Source organism: Crocodylus siamensis, chromosome 4 (genome assembly GCF_052110815.1).
Source record: "Crocodylus siamensis isolate JL-2025a chromosome 4, ASM5211081v1, whole genome shotgun sequence".
Lineage (NCBI taxonomy): Eukaryota > Metazoa > Chordata > Crocodylia > Crocodylidae > Crocodylus > Crocodylus siamensis.
Genome location: NC_143398.1, coordinates 130,778,444 through 130,795,633, shown reverse-complemented (window position 1 = coordinate 130,795,633; position 17,190 = coordinate 130,778,444). Strand labels below are relative to the sequence as shown.

The 17,190-nt window shown below is 39.8% G+C and overlaps 1 protein-coding gene across 1 annotated transcript in view; it reads left to right on the top strand.

The window, feature by feature from the left end:
• Positions 1–17,190, top strand: part of SMC1B (structural maintenance of chromosomes 1B) — a 66,206-nt gene extending 49,016 nt beyond the window's left edge. Inside the window, exons 15-25 of the mRNA XM_090041121.1 lie at positions 1,288–1,394; positions 2,241–2,382; positions 4,159–4,304; positions 4,658–4,811; positions 6,224–6,322; positions 8,245–8,401; positions 10,548–10,702; positions 14,413–14,564; positions 15,449–15,518; positions 16,574–16,684; positions 16,995–17,190. Of these exons, the coding sequence (XP_089897247.1) occupies positions 1,288–1,394; positions 2,241–2,382; positions 4,159–4,304; positions 4,658–4,811; positions 6,224–6,322; positions 8,245–8,401; positions 10,548–10,702; positions 14,413–14,564; positions 15,449–15,518; positions 16,574–16,684; positions 16,995–17,105 (1,404 nt within the window). The 3' untranslated portion in view covers positions 17,106–17,190. The remainder of the gene's footprint in view (positions 1–1,287; positions 1,395–2,240; positions 2,383–4,158; positions 4,305–4,657; positions 4,812–6,223; positions 6,323–8,244; positions 8,402–10,547; positions 10,703–14,412; positions 14,565–15,448; positions 15,519–16,573; positions 16,685–16,994) is intronic.

Sequence of the window (17,190 nt, the reverse complement as noted above, 5' to 3'; positions counted from 1 at the left end):
GGGGGGGAACGGCCCTGACCTGGCCTGAAGCACCAGGGGGGGAGGCAGGGAATGGCCCAGGCCCCCGCCCCAGTCCAAAGCAGTGGGGGGGAGGCGGGGAGAGGGCCTGGCCCTGGCCCCAGCAGGAGGAGGCAGGGAACAGCCCTGGCCTTGGCCCCAGCCCTGGCGGGGAGGGACGCAGGCCTCTCTCCCCACCAACCTCCCTGTCATTCATGAAGTATTTTATGGATGAATAGAAATTAATTCATATATGCTTAGAAGTTTTTTAAAATTTGTCTCTACCAGTGAAGCCAATTATGATTCTTATGAACTAATTGTACAGAGTTTGAAAGCTGAAGTATACTCAAAAGCACATTTTGCAATTTCCTGTGTAAATAAAGTACTTCTTGCTTTTGCAGCAACAGAAACTACACATTGGGAATTAATTTCCAAAGAACAGTATAATTGATTGAATGCTTTTAAATAAACCTGGGTATTAATATATTTATAAATGACAATATGTTTGACATTTGAACTTATTAACTCCTTTTTTGTCAGATCTCACCAAGTTTTCTTACAGAAATCTAGATCTGGTAATTTTGGATGTCTTTTCAAACTTAGTCTTCTGCTAGATCCAAAATAGCTCTGTATTAATATGTATCAATTTCCCTGTTAAACTGTCATTCTTCTAATTTACAGTCTGATTATTCATTTTAGGACATATATTTGTGTTGCTGCTCCAGTCATTATCCATTTTTCATTAGGAGACGCATTGGGGTTTTTTTTATTGGTATGGAGGAGACTGGTGGTGGTCCCTCTCAGCAAAGGTCCATTGCAGAGACAACAACACTTCTGGATTCCTTGCAGGGGACCGGTGACACAGAGCTTTACTCTACAGAGGAGCTTAGTAGCAGGAAAGGACTAGGATGTTCAAGGAACTGTGCATGCTGGCCAGCCTTATCTTTTTACCACATAGAGTGAGAGCCACAGCTGAGAGACATGGTTAATATTTCAGTCTACTGGCAGGAGTAATCACTGGAATGACCCTGCTTGTTCCCTGGCAAAAATGGGTAAAATAGAGATTCCTCTCCTCATTTATCCTATGGAGGTTTCATCCACTGTTTGATTTTTTGGATGGGATAACCACTTTGAAACTCTTTAATGCAAGTAAATTTTTCCTGGCAACTTAAAACATGTTGCTTATTAAAAATCCTTGAAAGAGCTAGACTGTAGTATCAAATACAATTTCTAAAATAATATTTTGTTTTCATGAGCTGCAAAACAGTTTAATTATTTGTTTGTTTAAAGGTTGAAGATAGTATATTCCAGGAGTTCTGTGAAGAGATTGGGGTAGAAAATATACGTGTGTATGAGCAAGAGCATGTGAAACAGCAGGAGGAAATCGATAGGAAAAGGTGGTAGTATAACTGAAGTATAAACTAATAGAGATAGGTGTTATCGCACAAGTAAATGGGTAATCAGTTATCAGAAGAGACCTCAAAAAGGCTTAAGGGACTGTAAAATGTCATGTTATCTCCATTTTCTCTATCATATTTTATTGAAGAAATACAACAAAATGATTGCATGCTTATTGCTGGGAGATGTGTCAGGACTCTCTCTGTCTAAACTGCCAACACAATTGTAATGTGTCTGTCCATCATGGAATTCCGCGACAAACTGAATGATGAGAATAAGCTTGTAATACAGTGGTACTGATAATATTACAATAGCACCTATATGTAGCAACAAGGAAAAATAGTGTTCTTAAAACTACACTGAGAAATGATTCTTACACAGATGTGAAAAGTGAACATTTAAATAAAGTTTATACTTCTAAAATGAAAACTGAATGTTAGGTGAGAGAGTTCTGTGTGAAAAAAATGGAGATTTTCAGACAAATAGTGGGAAATGGATTCACAAATTTATTTAAGAAAAGACGGGCTTCTTTCTGAAAGAGGAGTCAGAGTCATTAGACACTGGTGTACTGTTCTTAGCTTTCATCTCAGAGAAATGGAACATGGGAGGTGAGGATGGGTTTAATAAATCTGGTGACAGAACAATGAAAGAAGAATTTATATATAAATCAGCTCAGGTTAATGCCTTAATGCACCTTGTACTAAGTCATAAACTCTACTTTTCTGATGGGCAAAATATTCTAGTCACATGGCATTTGTCAACTTTGGATATTGTACCCTGGATTAGTGGATTTCTCTTTTCTTTCCAGTGTTGTCCCAAATCATAATGTCATGTTATTTGTCTAGACTGGAATTCGAAAACCAGAAGGCACGATTGAACATTCAGCTTGAATTTAGTCGTGGTCAGCTTCAAAAACAGTTTAACAAAATCAGTGCATTGAAAGAGGCAGTTCATAAAGATGAGGCTGAGATTGTCAACCTGAAGAAGGTAATTATAACCTAGAACAATCTTGTGTTTTAGGGTAGAGGAGGAGGAAGTAATATAGAGAATCACAATTTTAAATGAAATGGTTGATTCTATTTGTCATTCCTTCTAAATATTCAGTACTGAACCATAAATATTAAAAATGATGCATACTCTTATTTTAACATTGTAAGTATGTTAATATAACAGTATAAGATATTTGAACTCCTCAAAACTAGAGAAATCCAGCTATGTAGAGATAAGACCAATGAAGGTCTTTTGAAAGTTTTATAAGTAATTAATATTGAACATTATTATGGTTCTTCTTATGTTCAAAGCACTTTACAAATATTAACTAGTCAACTTAAAATAATTTAAGCGTAACTCAACATAAAGAATGGTTTATATCTTGGTTATGTAATATTTTTATATGAAATGGCTTTTGAAGTTGACCAGATGTACAGAACGTACAAAGAGTTGTAGTTGGTTTTCCTTAGAATTTATCCTTAAAATCCTCTGGAGCTTTAACTCCTTAGGAAAAAAAAGGATCACATGGAGTAATAGAAAAGTTAAACATTTGTGTATAGTTAACACTACTTTAAAAACCCAAAATCAAATGCCAAAATTTATAGGTATTTAGAATTTATTTTATTACTAGCCAATTGCTCATCAAGAATGGTGGGAGGCGAGGGGGCTGGGATGGAGTGCTGTCACCTAATGCCCCATGCTGCTGCTCTGCTTCTTGCAGGGAGCGGGGTGGGGGAGTCGGGGCCATCACTGCTGGCCTTGGCTCCCCCACCCTCTGTCTGCCTTGTCACAGTTTCAGAATCATGGAGGTGCTCCCTCACTCTTGGAGCACTCTGATTGGCTGTTTCCAGCCAAATAAAATTTTACAGACAGACAGACAGATTTAGGCTTTTATAAAATTAGAGTAGTGATTGAGACACTGGTAGGCTTCCAAATTGCTTTAAAATTGTAAATACATCAATAAAACATTGTGTTCAATTGATACCTGTCAGTTGATAGTGGCATTTCATTTTAATCATGGATTTTGGGGGTTTTATCAGAGAATTTGTGATTTTTATCGGAGAAAACCAGGATCCCTCATATCATATAAACTTGTTCCATACTGAGAATGATTTCATGTACCTGTGTATTTTTTCATCTTTCTATTGTATAATAAATATAGTTATATATAATATATTATTATAATATATAGAAAAGCTGTTTGAAGGTATGAAACTCTTCAGCTCTAGATTCAACAAGACACTGAAACACAACTGTTTTTTCTTATTTAAGCATGTATTCACTGCAACTGAATTTTAAGATAAATGTAGTGACTTAGCTATTACTGTTGCAGCCTTGTAACAGTGTTTCCTTTTTAGAGTTCATAATAGGCATTCCAGTGGGAACTCTGCTTGTCCTGGACAAGCCTGAGTAAATGGGACAGTTTGTACAGGAGAGCTTCCCATGTGAGCTGAGAAAAGGATGGTGAGGTATTACTGAAGAGACAAACAGTAATCCATATAGTGTACAGTTAGTGTCATTTCAAAGGTAGCTATGCCCCTAGTTGTACAACATCCCAGTACTTACAATGCATAGGACTGGCTGTGCAGGTTTTACACAGTATGTTTTGTTCTCAGTACCTTCCAGGTATAATGGGCTGTAATGTACTGTAATACAATGGAACATTCTTTCATTTTGACTTCTTCTTTCTGTGTAGTAGCTAATAGGGGCAAATTAGATTTTCTTGATAAAAGTCAATCTAAAGATACAAAAATATTTTTGTTTCTTATGCAGGATGAAGAAAAATGTCTACTAATGTTGAATGAAGTAATGGAAGAACAGCGGCACCTTAAGGATAGATTAATGACCCAAAAATCTGAGGTTACAAAAACACAAAGTGAAATTGAGGAAGCCAGGAAGATATTACTAGCTCTTAATAAGTAATTACTAATTGTGCTTACTAACAGGGATTAGTTTGGTTAATACAAAAAGAGGTCTTGACTTTAAATGCCTGAACTTCTTGTGCTTGTGCTTTTTGGGAGCCTTTAGAAGCAAGAAAATTGCTATTTCTTTGATCAGGTCCCCAGTCCAGTGTCCTATCTCCCAACAGTAGCTGCGACTTCAGAACATTAGCACCAAGTGCTCCTCTTGAATGGATAGTGTAGACTACAGTGGTAAAATCCCTTATTTGTTTGTCCTTACTTGATCACTACCAGTTATACAATGATACAGTTCTACAGGCTGTGATGATACTGCCATTGTTTACTGGTTTCATGTATTTTTGTACTTGTAGGGAAGCAGGGAAATTACAAAGGGAAGCTACAGCTATTGAAGCCTCTCTGGAACAGAAAAGATTAGAGAGACATAACAGGCTTCTTGAATGCAAGGTCCAAGACTTGAGAATTGATCTCCTGTGGGGATCACTGGATGAAGTCAGTGAAATTGAGGTACTTAAAAAAATATGTATTAAATACTTACTGTGACAGAATAATTACCTGGTCCTGAAAAGAAAACATTTTCATTTCCCTTCTAGGAAAAAAATGCCGTTGTTATAAAACGTATAAAAACAGTAATACAGGCACAAGAAAAATTAGCCCTCATCCAACAAACAACAGATCTTTACCTTCACCATCTTTGGCAATATCTTCCTGAAAAAAATACTGGCTTTGTACTATAAAGTTTTGGTGTATCAGTACTGAAAAAATACATTTAAGAGGGTACACAAAGATCCAGCCAGAATTACAGAAGTATAAGACCTGAGGATGGGGTAAAATTCAAGTTTATATGCTTGGCATTGAGAATTCATCCACATGAATTTCTAACATAAAATTCTAACGCCTCAACTTCTAAAATGATTGTTATCTAAATATGAACCTTCTTCATCCAGCAGAGGCATAGAAATACAAGAAGTAATATAATCTGTTGATGGAGGATTGATACTTTATTACATTTTCAGTCTTTCTTCCTTTCCCAAGAGAATCTTCCCCACAGTCAGTGGCTTGTGAGGAGAAAAGATTCTTTACTTTTTTTGTTATCTCAGTAGGAAGAGAGTGATTTTTTTTTTTGAGGAAGTTTACAGGAATTGTCACTAAACCTATTAATTGGGAAGGGTCTTATGGGGAGATCAGGCAGAAATGAGAATACAAGGAGGACGAAGAATAAGATGACCAGGGTACCCTCTGAGCGGGCAGGGACATGAAGTCACTCATGGAGTGCATATATCAGAGAAAAAGAAATCTCATATGAGGGTAGAGCACTGGCCCATACTTAGAGTTGAAATGAGGAAAGAAGGGTGGATGGGGACATCTAGTGAAGGTCTTGGAGGGAATGTGGCCTTGACACTGAGGATGGAAGTATTTGGTGAGGGACTGATACTGAGACCAGGCAGAAGTTCTGTTTGTCAGGGAATAGCTACTTAGATCTGGGTAGTTACCCTTTGGGACTGGTGAATAACAAGTATTCTGCTTATGCTTACTATCAGCACAGGAAATGGAGTCTCATTCATTTTTTATAAGACCAATCCAGTGGAAGAGATGTTTTCTCTGGACAAAATACTCTCCTTTGAAGGGGAATGAACTGTTCTGGGAAAGCCAGCCCTCAGATCAGGATAGTGTTGCTTTTCCCATTGTACGCTAAACAACTCCACTGCTGCTTTCATCTTAACATTACAGCCTCAGTTGATATATTCTTCACGGTTTGCAGATAGCTTTTTCAACTAATAATGCAAAATGTCAGGCAATTGCTAAATCAACTTGTGCTTGCAAAATAAGTTAGGCATGGACTTTTTTTTCTTTTAACAATTGAAAAGATCACTGTATTTCATGTTTCTCAACTGGGAATTCCTTCACCTATTTTATAGCTAGGATCAAAAATAGAAAGCACTCAGACGACAGCAGATATCTATGAAAGAGAAGGTGCAATTCAGATAGACTACAGCAGTCTAGCAGAAGATCTAAAGGTAAACAGTTTTTATTTAGCACTTGGGGAGCGGACATGGGAATCTTTAGAGAAACTTCAGAATAAAAACTGGTAGGCCTGAGATTGGACAGCAACCATCCCCTGTTACTCATCTTGACTTTATACCATTTAGTATATGTTTTGGGGGTGTTGGTTATAGCTGTGTTGGTCTAAGGACATAGGCAGATAAGGTTCTTTGGGTAAATGTCATATATTTTATTAGACCAACTAAATAGTTGGAAAATTTCTTCTCTACAAGGTTTTGGGCACAAGCACCCTTCTTCAGGCATAGGGAGAGTGTGCTGGTTATGTATGAGCTCTCCTGGGTGAAGTAGAAGCTTCCCAAAGCACATTTACCCAAAGAACCTGGTCCGCTTAGCATTAATATATGCATTTGCCTAGTTGGAATACATTTTTAACTTTATTCTGTAGGTCTAAGTTTATGCAAATCTAATGGAGAAAAAAAGCAGGATTGCTGTTCTGATTTTCCTTTATGTTGTTGCCTTCATAGGATAAACAGTATGTGTAGCATCCCTAGGTTCAGCATTTTTACAAGTGATTGACAGTTGAAGTGCCTTGAGCCCTCCTTTTCTTAGTCTAAGGTTATAAGTACCCTTTTCTCTATAAGAGTCCCTCAGGTCATGGTTACTCACCTGTTGAAGAGGTTACAGAAGCAATTTTCCCTTTCTTGATCAAGTTAGTTTTCATAAAACAGTTAAGTTGGGGAGTTGTGGTTGTTCATGGCTCTGAGAGAAGAGTTCTTAAAAAACTAGCTCCTAAAATATTAATATAGTTGCACAATGTCAAAGTCTGGTTCAGAATATCAGGCTAAGAGTTGGTAATGTTGGAGTAATGTTCCGGCCTTGATAGTCAAGGTATCTTCTATTGAACCAACTGTGTGGTTGGGGTAGACTTAGACAACCTTTTGATTGCAATGTATCCTTCACATTCGAAAGCTTTGGTTGTTTCAGTAAAACATTCCAAACATGAAGTTATTCCAATAAAACAATACCACCCACAAAAATCCTTGCCTCTTGCAGGTTAAAAATTAGTCATGATTTTGATAAAAGCCATAACATATAGAAGTTCTGAATGAATTTTGCTAAATGCTGAGCATCAAGGGTTTTTCAAATAGAGGTAAGAAAAGTACCTTTTGGGCACATCTACATGTCACCATACAGCAACATTGCTATGGTGCTGTGCTTTAGTAGTTCCTTTTGGAAAAATAGTAAAACATGGCACAGTAACTGCCCAGACTGCACCGTGCACACTACATACAATTAAGTTTTGTCACTATGCCTCCACAGTAGCATGCTATACTGGGGGAGTGTGTCACTACAGCAGTGTAGCTGCTGATCATGTGTAGACCCATGTGATTGCTATGTTGCTGTAGCGCACCATAGGACAACGTAGCGCATCACTACATCACTGTAGGGCAACATGTAGACGCACCCCTTATAGTTTTGCAGGGTCTCTTATTTCAAGAGAAAGAGTTGTTCTCTCAGTCTTCAAGATGCCTCATACAACAGATTATTAGGCTTAGATGTTGGGGTGTCTTGGTATGTCTAGACAATCCTTTAAGTGTAAAGAAATTCTAGACAGTCCTTTAAGTGTAAAAAAAAACTTCCTTCAGGAAGTACATGTTGCTAGGTGCAACTGATTTAAAAGGTTTGCTTAAGACATTGGCATTAGCCTAGTTCTTGCCCATTTATTCCAATACAGGTTACCTTGTAAACTTCTGTTTCTTTAGCATTTTGAAGACTTGTCTGTTTAATTCCTATTTCTGCTTAGCATGTTGCAGCATTTGTCCATTCCCTGTCAAAACAATGTTTTAAAGCTTTTTAATAATAGGGCACTACCATTCAGGATCTGCCTGAGTAATGGCAAGTAAACCCTTTTTATGAGTTGTCTGTCTTTATGTAGGACCTACAGTCTGATGGAGAGATTGAGGCTCATCTGAAACAACTGCAGCAGCAAGCAGCAGCAAAAGAGAATATTTTGTTAAGGACAGCTGCACCAAACCTAAGAGCACTGAAGAAATTGCAGATTGTGAAGGACAAGTTTGAAGAATCAGTAGATGGTAACAGCAAACTTTTACTTGTTATTAGTCACTTCTCTGGATAGTGAATAATCTTGCTTCTGAAATTGACCTTCACTAATTTCACTCTTCAGGTGTTTAAGTATTTCCTTTGCTTTTTGCAGAAACTTCATTCTACATGCCTTACCATTATCTTTGGTTTCACTTTTAAACCGACAGGGTGCATCTACACGAGGCACTTTACTGTGCAGTATACTACACAGTAAGTGTGTGTGTCTACATGTGCACAGGCTTACTGCACCGTAAACCTTGCTAATTGCAAGTAAATTTTTTACCTGCAAATGCAAGTAGCAAATTTACTTGTGATTACTTACTGCAGAGTAGCACTTGTGTAGACAATGCTTCCTGCCCCTGAGAGCTGCCTGCTGCCAGGGCAGGTTCTGCCACTGGAGTCCAGGTGGGGACTATGTCCCCATGCCCTGGCAGCAGTGAGCTCCAAGACCCCAGCTCCAAGATCATGAGCAGGGGCTGGGAGATCCTTATTTCCCAGCACCCACTTCACCATTATGATCAGAGAGTGGGGTCTGGGATTTCCTTATCTCAGCGTCAGCCCCCCAACTGCAGAGCTGGCACTGGAAAATAAGGATCTCCCAGTACCAGCCCTGCAACCACAGAACTGGTGCTGGGAAATACAGATCTCCCAGCACTGGCCCAGTGACTGCAGAGTCTGATGATGGGAGCTCCCTGCTGCAGGGGCTCAGGAGCCTGTTCTCCACTCAGCTCCATGCTCAGGGTGCTGAGCAAGGAACAAATTCTCCAGCCTGTTCCCCAACCAGCTCTGTGAGCACAGAGCTGGGCGGCATCCAGGCTCTCCAGCCCCTGCAATCAGAGTAGAGGCTGGGAACCATCCCAGTCGGGCAGGTCCCAGCCCTGTGCCCTGATCAAGCAATTGAGGTGCGGGGCAGGGGAAGGGCAGGTCCTGGCCTGCTGCCCCATCCACCAGTTGGGCAGCTAGTAGGAAACCCCACTCACTGCTAGCTGCCCCACCAGCGGATCAGGGCAGGGGGCTGGGACCTGCCTCTCCCCTGCAGCTCTTTCCAAATCTCCTGCCCCGATCAAAGAGCCAGGGCCAGGAGCTCCTGGCTGCCAGGGCAGGAGGACACTGCCAGGGAAGCAGTGTTCCAGCCCCAGCCAGAAGACAGCTTTCTCTTGGCCCAGTGCTCCCTGCCAGCCCCTGGGCTAGCATCAAGGGGGACTGTAGAGCTCTCCATGGTATGAACAGGTGCTCATTGCAGGGCCCCTGGAAGCCAGAGCAGTTTGCTACCATTAGCAGCAAATCTGTTTCCACTTCCTTTCATGGGTAGACGCCTGCCTGAGAGCATTTACTCATGAGTAGTTTACTTGTGAGTAAACTGCTCCTGGTTCTAATACACATGTAGACACAGCCACATGTATATTAATGACTTTATATAATGTTCTGTATGTATTTCTAAATTACTTATTTAATATTCCATCCTTAGTTCTGTTTCATCTTCACCAAAGAGTATAATCTTTGGAACTCAGATGTATCATAGATGGTGTATTTAATTGTTTTTAGAGATAATTGATTTGATTAGTAATATCTGTGTTTTTTAAAACAATCCACTTATTAGGCTAATTCACTTATCAGTTCTGGAACACAGACACCAGCATTACTGCACAAATACCATTCAGTTAAATTGACCTTCTGGTTATTGACTTATCACTGAGAATATAAAGAGTTAAATTACTGCCAGAACAATAAATAGCCATATAAAATGCTTTAGTTTAAATATTCAGTTGTGAGCATTTTATGCACCCAGTCCCTTATCACAGAATGTAAGTTTTTTTCTAGTTTTGGGTCCTAGAAGTTGGGATTTGGAAGCAAATTTAAGACATAAATATGTTGAATTATATGTGCTTTAAACTTGTTTTCTGTTTAGATGGCAAAATACAATTTCCTAATAAATATGACTTAATCGTTACTTTTCTTGATGCTTGATAATTAAGAAATGGATTAAGAGAATTTAATTTGAAGCTTACTGTGGTTAGTTTCTGTGTTGTTGACTGTCTTAACTCTATTGTGTGTTAGATTACTATTATTGTTTTAAACATCTTATGACATAACACAAAGGAAGCATTAAGTATATTTATTGCAATTTTTTCATAGCATTCGAGGCCAGTAGAAAAGAAGCCAGGCTACGTAGGCATGAATTTGAACAGGTGAAAAAAAGAAGATGTGAACTTTTCAGCAAATGTTTTGAGCATGTCTCAGTAGCTATTGATCAGATCTACAAGAAACTCTGCAGAAACAGTAGTGCTCAGGTGAGTAATGGTTCAGGTACTTGGCTTAAAGCTTTGCAGACTTATTCCCTTTCATTTGTAATAAGAATCCTGTACTCAAAGCTTCAATAATCAGAATAGTACAATTTCCTAACATTTTCACTCTCCAAAGACATGCTGGTTTCAGTCTTGGGCTTGAGACCCACTATATATCAGGGAATTATGCGCAAAAAAATTCAACATTATGTGCAGAAAAACACAACATTATGCTAAAATAATTACTTTATTATTAATATTTTTACAAATAAAACTAAATATAACACTATTTGAACCTTTTTTAGAAATACATGCAGGTACTTTGTGTGGTATGGGGGTATGGGGTGGGATTTTAGAAGGTGTGGCAGGATGTGAGTGTGTGGGGGCGGTTTGTGGGTATGTGTGGGGTTCGTGGGGGGATTGTGAAATGGTGTGGGGGGTGTGAGCCTATCACACATTTTCCCCCTGCAATGGTACACAGCCTCCGGTGGCACAAGCCTCTGGCTGAATCACAGGGCCTACACATGCTAGCATGGAGCTGGCCTGGCTCGCTGTTTCGTGCCTTCAGACCAGATCATGCTGGCTGTCTGTCAGCATGTGTAGATCACAGCACTACAGGTGGGAGCTGTGTGCCATCAGGTGGGCGGGCTCTGTGCTTTCATGTGCGGCTTTCCACTGGAGTGCTGGAAGCCCCACATGGAAGCACGGAGCCTGCTGACCTGGCCTGATGACATGTGGACTAGGAGCTGCGCGACATGGTGTTGAGCGGACTCCATGCCTCCATGCAGGCCTTCCAGCACTCCAGCAAGAAGCCATACGCAGAGGCACAGAGTCACACGCCATTGGGCCGGGCAGGCTCCGTTCCTCCATGGCTTCCTGCTGGAGTACTAAACCAGCCAGCCCAGCCTGATGGCATGTTGCCCATACTCATGCACAAACCCTGCACCCATCCACACACCTCTGTGCCCACCCACAAACCTCATGCCCACCCCCACAGGCAGGAGCTTCCTTCCTCACTTACCCAGCTGTGCAGTTGTGTGTCTCTGTGCCTCCACATCATGGAGGTGGAGAAACAGAGCCCACTGCAGTTTAATTATGGAAAAGTATGCAATTGTGTGCAGTCATGCCTTTTATGTGCAAAATTGCTCAGGTGCATAATTCCCAAGGGTGTAATTTATACCTGTGGAACCCAAGGCTGGGCAGGGGGCACCTTATAGACTCAGTGAGGAAAGAGTTTTCATAGATTACAGCCTACTTAGTTAGATTCTATGAACAGAGAGCATCTCTCTCTCTCTCTCTCTCTCTCTGCAAGTCCATTCATAGCATCTGACAAACTAGAAAAAAAACATTCCTAAATAATTCTTGATACGAGTGACAAGGCTAAAGACCATGCAGAGTTTAGCTAGGCACTTGACTTAACTAACAAAGCATTATGGGAGTTTGGTTAACTAATTAGCACCATATCCAAACAAGCATGCCAGGTAAAATAGCTATCCAAATAATAACATGCCAATAGCTCTTGCAAAGACATAACACCCCCACCCCACCCTAGGGCACTAAAGGGAGCAGACTCTAGCAGGGCAGCTCCCTCTACCTGCACATGCAGAATGAATTGAAATGCTTCCATGTTCTCCACCAATTATTCTCTGTTATTCCTAGCAGCATAGCTGAGCATGGAGAGAATCTATATGTGAAGTTCCACTCTTATCAAATAGAACACAAACTGTGCCAAGCCTACAGCATTTTGTATGGCAAGGAAAGGGACACCCCTCAGCAGAGAGCTAGGAAACTTTCCAGACATGGGACAGAGCAAAAGATGCATCACAAAAGATGCCCACCAGCTACATTCCTAACTGATGAAAATGCAAAACTCTCTTCTTAACCAGGGTGCCAGATCCCTTTAAGGACGCCACAGTGTTAGCACTGTTCACTGCAAACTTTTATACTTGATTCACAAGAAAAACCCAGAGATTTTCAATGGGAATCCATAGTGTCCAAGCCATTCTGCCCTGCTGTTGTCTCTGAGTTCTTTGAAAGAGAAAAGCTGCTCTATTATTTTTCTGCAGTCAAAAAATGATTGAAAGCTAAAAGCTGGCATTTTCTGAGCAGTGCCTGGAGTCTAAAAAGCTTGAGAACTGCTTTTCTAAAAGACTACCACGACCAAAGGAAAGTTTTGTCCAAATAATACAATCTCTGCAAATGGGTTTTAACTAACTTGAGAACATATTTTGGCATTGTTGCTGATTTCTGTGAAGTTTAAGGGATTTCTAAGAGGACATCCCTTCATAGTATTCATTGTCTTGTGCAGTGGGAAAACTTGGCTGAATGCATTCTGTGTAGGGATGCACCAATAGAGATTTTTGGGGCCGATAGCCCATTTTTAAGGAGGCATATTGGCCAATACTTGGAAAGCTGCGTGCAGCTGGTATGTCTGGTGTGGGGGGAGGGAAGGGGCATGGGGGTGCAAATCAAGGCTCCCACGGTGAGGGAGGAGTGGGGCTGGGGCTGGGGCTGGAGCAGGAGCAGGGGCAAGCACTCCTGCTGCTGCTCATCTGGGAGGGCATGGGAGATGGGTGGCATGTGCCCCCAGATCTGGGCAGGGAGGGGCAGACTGGGGCCAGGGCTGCATAAGGCTCTTCCTGGCCCACCCTGCCCTGCTCCATGCGCTTTCTCGGGTACACCCCTCTCCTCCCCACCCATGCCCTCCCAGATGGGTGGTTGGAGCTGCCATCCAGCGGCTCCAGGACGAGCAGCACACAGTGGCGGGAGCCACCCCCCCAACTCATGCCCCCTAGACAAGCCATGGCTCCATCTCACGCCCGTCTCTCCCCAGATGGGCAGTGCTTGCCCCTGTTCCAGCCCCAGCCCCACTCCTCCCTCACTGTGGGAACCTTGAAGTGAACCCCCAACACCCTTTCCCTCCCTCCTCCCCTTCCACCACGCCAGACTTACCAGCTGCATGCAGCTCTCCAAGCTGCAGCTGTGTGCACGCACAGGCATTTATTGGTCAAATAATTGGCTACATCAGGCTGATTTCTCATATGATCAATTTTCTTTATATCGGTGCTGATCCGATATTGAACCAATGTATTGGTGAACCTCTAATTCTGTGTAATTGTGAGAATGAATATAATGCCATGCAATTTATTATTTTTTTTCTTTAGAATAGACCCATTAATACTTGTTTTCTGATGGACTATTTTTATTAATATACTTGGTATACTGGATCTCATCTCCAAATAAAGCTTGCATATAGTAATATCCTCCTAGCAATAAGGGCAGTGTCAATTTAAATTGGCCTCAAATTTACATTTTGTTAAAAAAAAAAAAAAAAAAAGCTTTTTATGAAAGCTGAAAAGCAGCCCTGAAAGTATAATGTAAAAAATCTGTTCATTATTTTATCCAATTAAGGTAAAATAAAAAAAGTAAATAATGAAAATATTTTTAAGATCATTTTATATATCCTGTGCAGTCTCTAGAATGAGACTTCTTTCAGTGATGTTTGTCCCATCCCAAAGATTTCACAACATAAAGACACTTTCTAGATACACGTTTATCAATGGTTTTTTTCAGCACACATTTATAAGTACTTACTACAAGTACAGTCAAAAAGTCAGATTTGATAGTATCATTAGAATTTTGGATCTCGACAATATTGACTGTAAATCTTCCATGTATTTCTTTATCAGTCTATATAATTGGCATATCTGTTTCAGGCATTCCTTTGTCCTGAGAATCCTGAGGAACCTTACCTAGGTGGTATTAGCTATAACTGTGTGGCTCCTGGAAAACGCTTTATGCCAATGGACAACTTGTCTGGAGGTGAAAAAACCGTGGCAGCATTGGCTCTCGTGTTTGCTATACACAGGTAACTGTAGTAAAATCTGTTTCATTGTAACAGGGCATCGATGACATGAGCATAAGTGAAGCGTGGTATTTTTCAGGATACATTTTGAACAACTTTTTAAGCAAGAAATCTTTAAAGAATAGACAAGCATTAACTAAAATGAACCATCACAGAAAAAAAGATTAAAAGACAGAGAAACACAAGGATAGGAAAACACTTTTCACAGAACAGCCATTCCCTCTCTCACCTCACAATCCTTGTGCTCAGAGAAAATTTACAAACTCTTGAAAAAATTGAGCCTGGGAGCAAAAATTCACAAAAATTCAAAAATTCACAAGTTTGCTGGACATTAAGAACCAAGAACTAAACACAAAAATTGACTTTATAGATCATTATAATCTGCCTGCTCCTGGCTGTCTGCACTCCACAGGTGTTAATGACACTCTTCCATTTTGCAGTGGTTTTGATCTACGCTAATAGGGTTCTCCTTTCCTTTGAAATTTTCTTGTCTGTTATCCACTGATAACGTCCTTTCTTTTCCTGTGTCACAGACCAGCAAACTTTTTATTTACTTGCAGAGTTTTACACAGAACTTAGCTCAGGCTGTACCTACTTTTTCCTCAGACCTGGGACGAATGATTTGTACTTGAAAACTTGTCTAAATCTATCCTAAATGTGCAGTTGATCCAGTAAAAGAAATCACCCACAAAAATCCTCATGCATTTCCTGAACCATCATGATCAAAATCACTCAAAGACTACCACAGTATTTAAAATTGTGTTTACCATTCCAGTTCATTTTTGTTATTGTTTCTGTTTGTTGTCAGAATGTTATAAAGCAGCAAACTTAAAACCTTAAATAATTAGTACATTTGAGCAGATTACTTTTGCACAATTTCTTTGCAGTTTCTGCCCAGCCCCTTTTCTTATTTTGGATGAGGTAGATGCAGCACTGGATAATACAAACATTGGGAAAGTAAGTTGGTTCCTTCCATTCTGCTAATTTACAAGTAATTTGATGAGACAGTAGTCTCCTTTTGCAAAAGAATAGTTGTTTACTTTTGAGTGTCTGGGACAAAGAAAATACCCATTACACTGTATCACTATCAAAATGGGCCAGGTGAGAGACAGAAATTAGTTACAACACAGGTGCTGCTTAAATGCTGCCAAATAGCTGGTTACTACTGCAATTATAATTATTTCTTTGCTCAAAAAGTTCCATTTAATAACCAGCTAGAGCATCAAGTCACCTGGCTTCCTTTGTACATAAAACATCTAGCTATTTGCATAACAATGGAATCAGGCAACTGTGTGAAGTTTTACGCCTACTCATTTTGGTGGTGGTTTTTGGACCAAATGATTCTCACAACCAGCTGGTTTTAGTACATGTAACTGCAAATTGTAAATACATCTGTTAGATACTCTATTCAAAACACTGATCACCATTAACTAATGCACCTGGTTTTGAAATATGCATACCAGAAAATATTATATAGAACACTGAAGCAAAATAGAAGTTAAAATTGCATGGCAGAGAAAGTGTAAACAATTTACAGGTATCAGAATAGCTACAGAGGTCATGTTACCATTTATCTTTTGTTCTGGGTTGATGTTTTCATCTACTTCAAGTAAGTGTAGTTCCATGCTGTAACATTTTTGCTGGTAGTAAAGAATGTTTTCTGTTGCTGTTGTGTCAGTTTAATATACATCTATAATCTAAATCACATATAAACAGTAAGAACTAAAGTTTTGCCTTATACAGGGGTATCCACCTCCCTTGAAAGTGCTATCAAGTGAAGTGCCTTCCATTATTTTAGAAATGTGGCATACTTCTTTCTTGAAGTGGATTGTTTACCTATATATTTTTGGAAAATCTTTTGAGTGATATTGGGGAACCCACATGGTTCCATTCCATTCCTCCTCGATTTATAAACTGAATTTTCTCTCTTAGTGTAACATATTTATTCCTCTGTCATTCTGGTTAATGACAAACCCCTTTTTAATGCTGGAATTGTTGGCTTCTCTCCAAAGGTATCAAGCTTCATTAAGGAGCAGTCACAAGAACAATTTCAGATGATAGTTATTTCTCTAAAGGAAGAATTTTATTCCAGAGCAGATGCATTAATTGGAGTCTGTCCAGAGGTACATAACATCTTCATTATAACTCTCCTGTAATTTCATTTAAATTAGTTTCATATGACAATTAACTTACTTTTTAAAAATATCAACTACTGTTACTGTTTTTCTTTGGAACACTGATCTCTGCAATTCTTTTAAAATGCAACTTTAAGTATGTTTTTGTTGGGCAACTCAAACATTTGGCTGTTATATAGACTGAGTAAGAAGGGATCCTTCTGGTAACCTGCAGCACCTTATGATCAGTTGTGGCATGCTTATGTTAATAATGTATATGCTGAATTTTGTAAATTGATATAGCCCTTTCTCTTTTCAGCAAGATGACTTCATGTTCAGTCGGGTGTTCACACTAGATCTCACTGCATATCCAGATACTGAGGACAATGAAAGAAGACAGAAACAGAAACATAGCTCCACACTGGATTAAAAGCTTTGATAGTTTCAGGACTATCTTTGGATGAAGATATATTAGAATTTCTAAGGTCCACTTTGTGACAAGTTTCTAAGTTTGC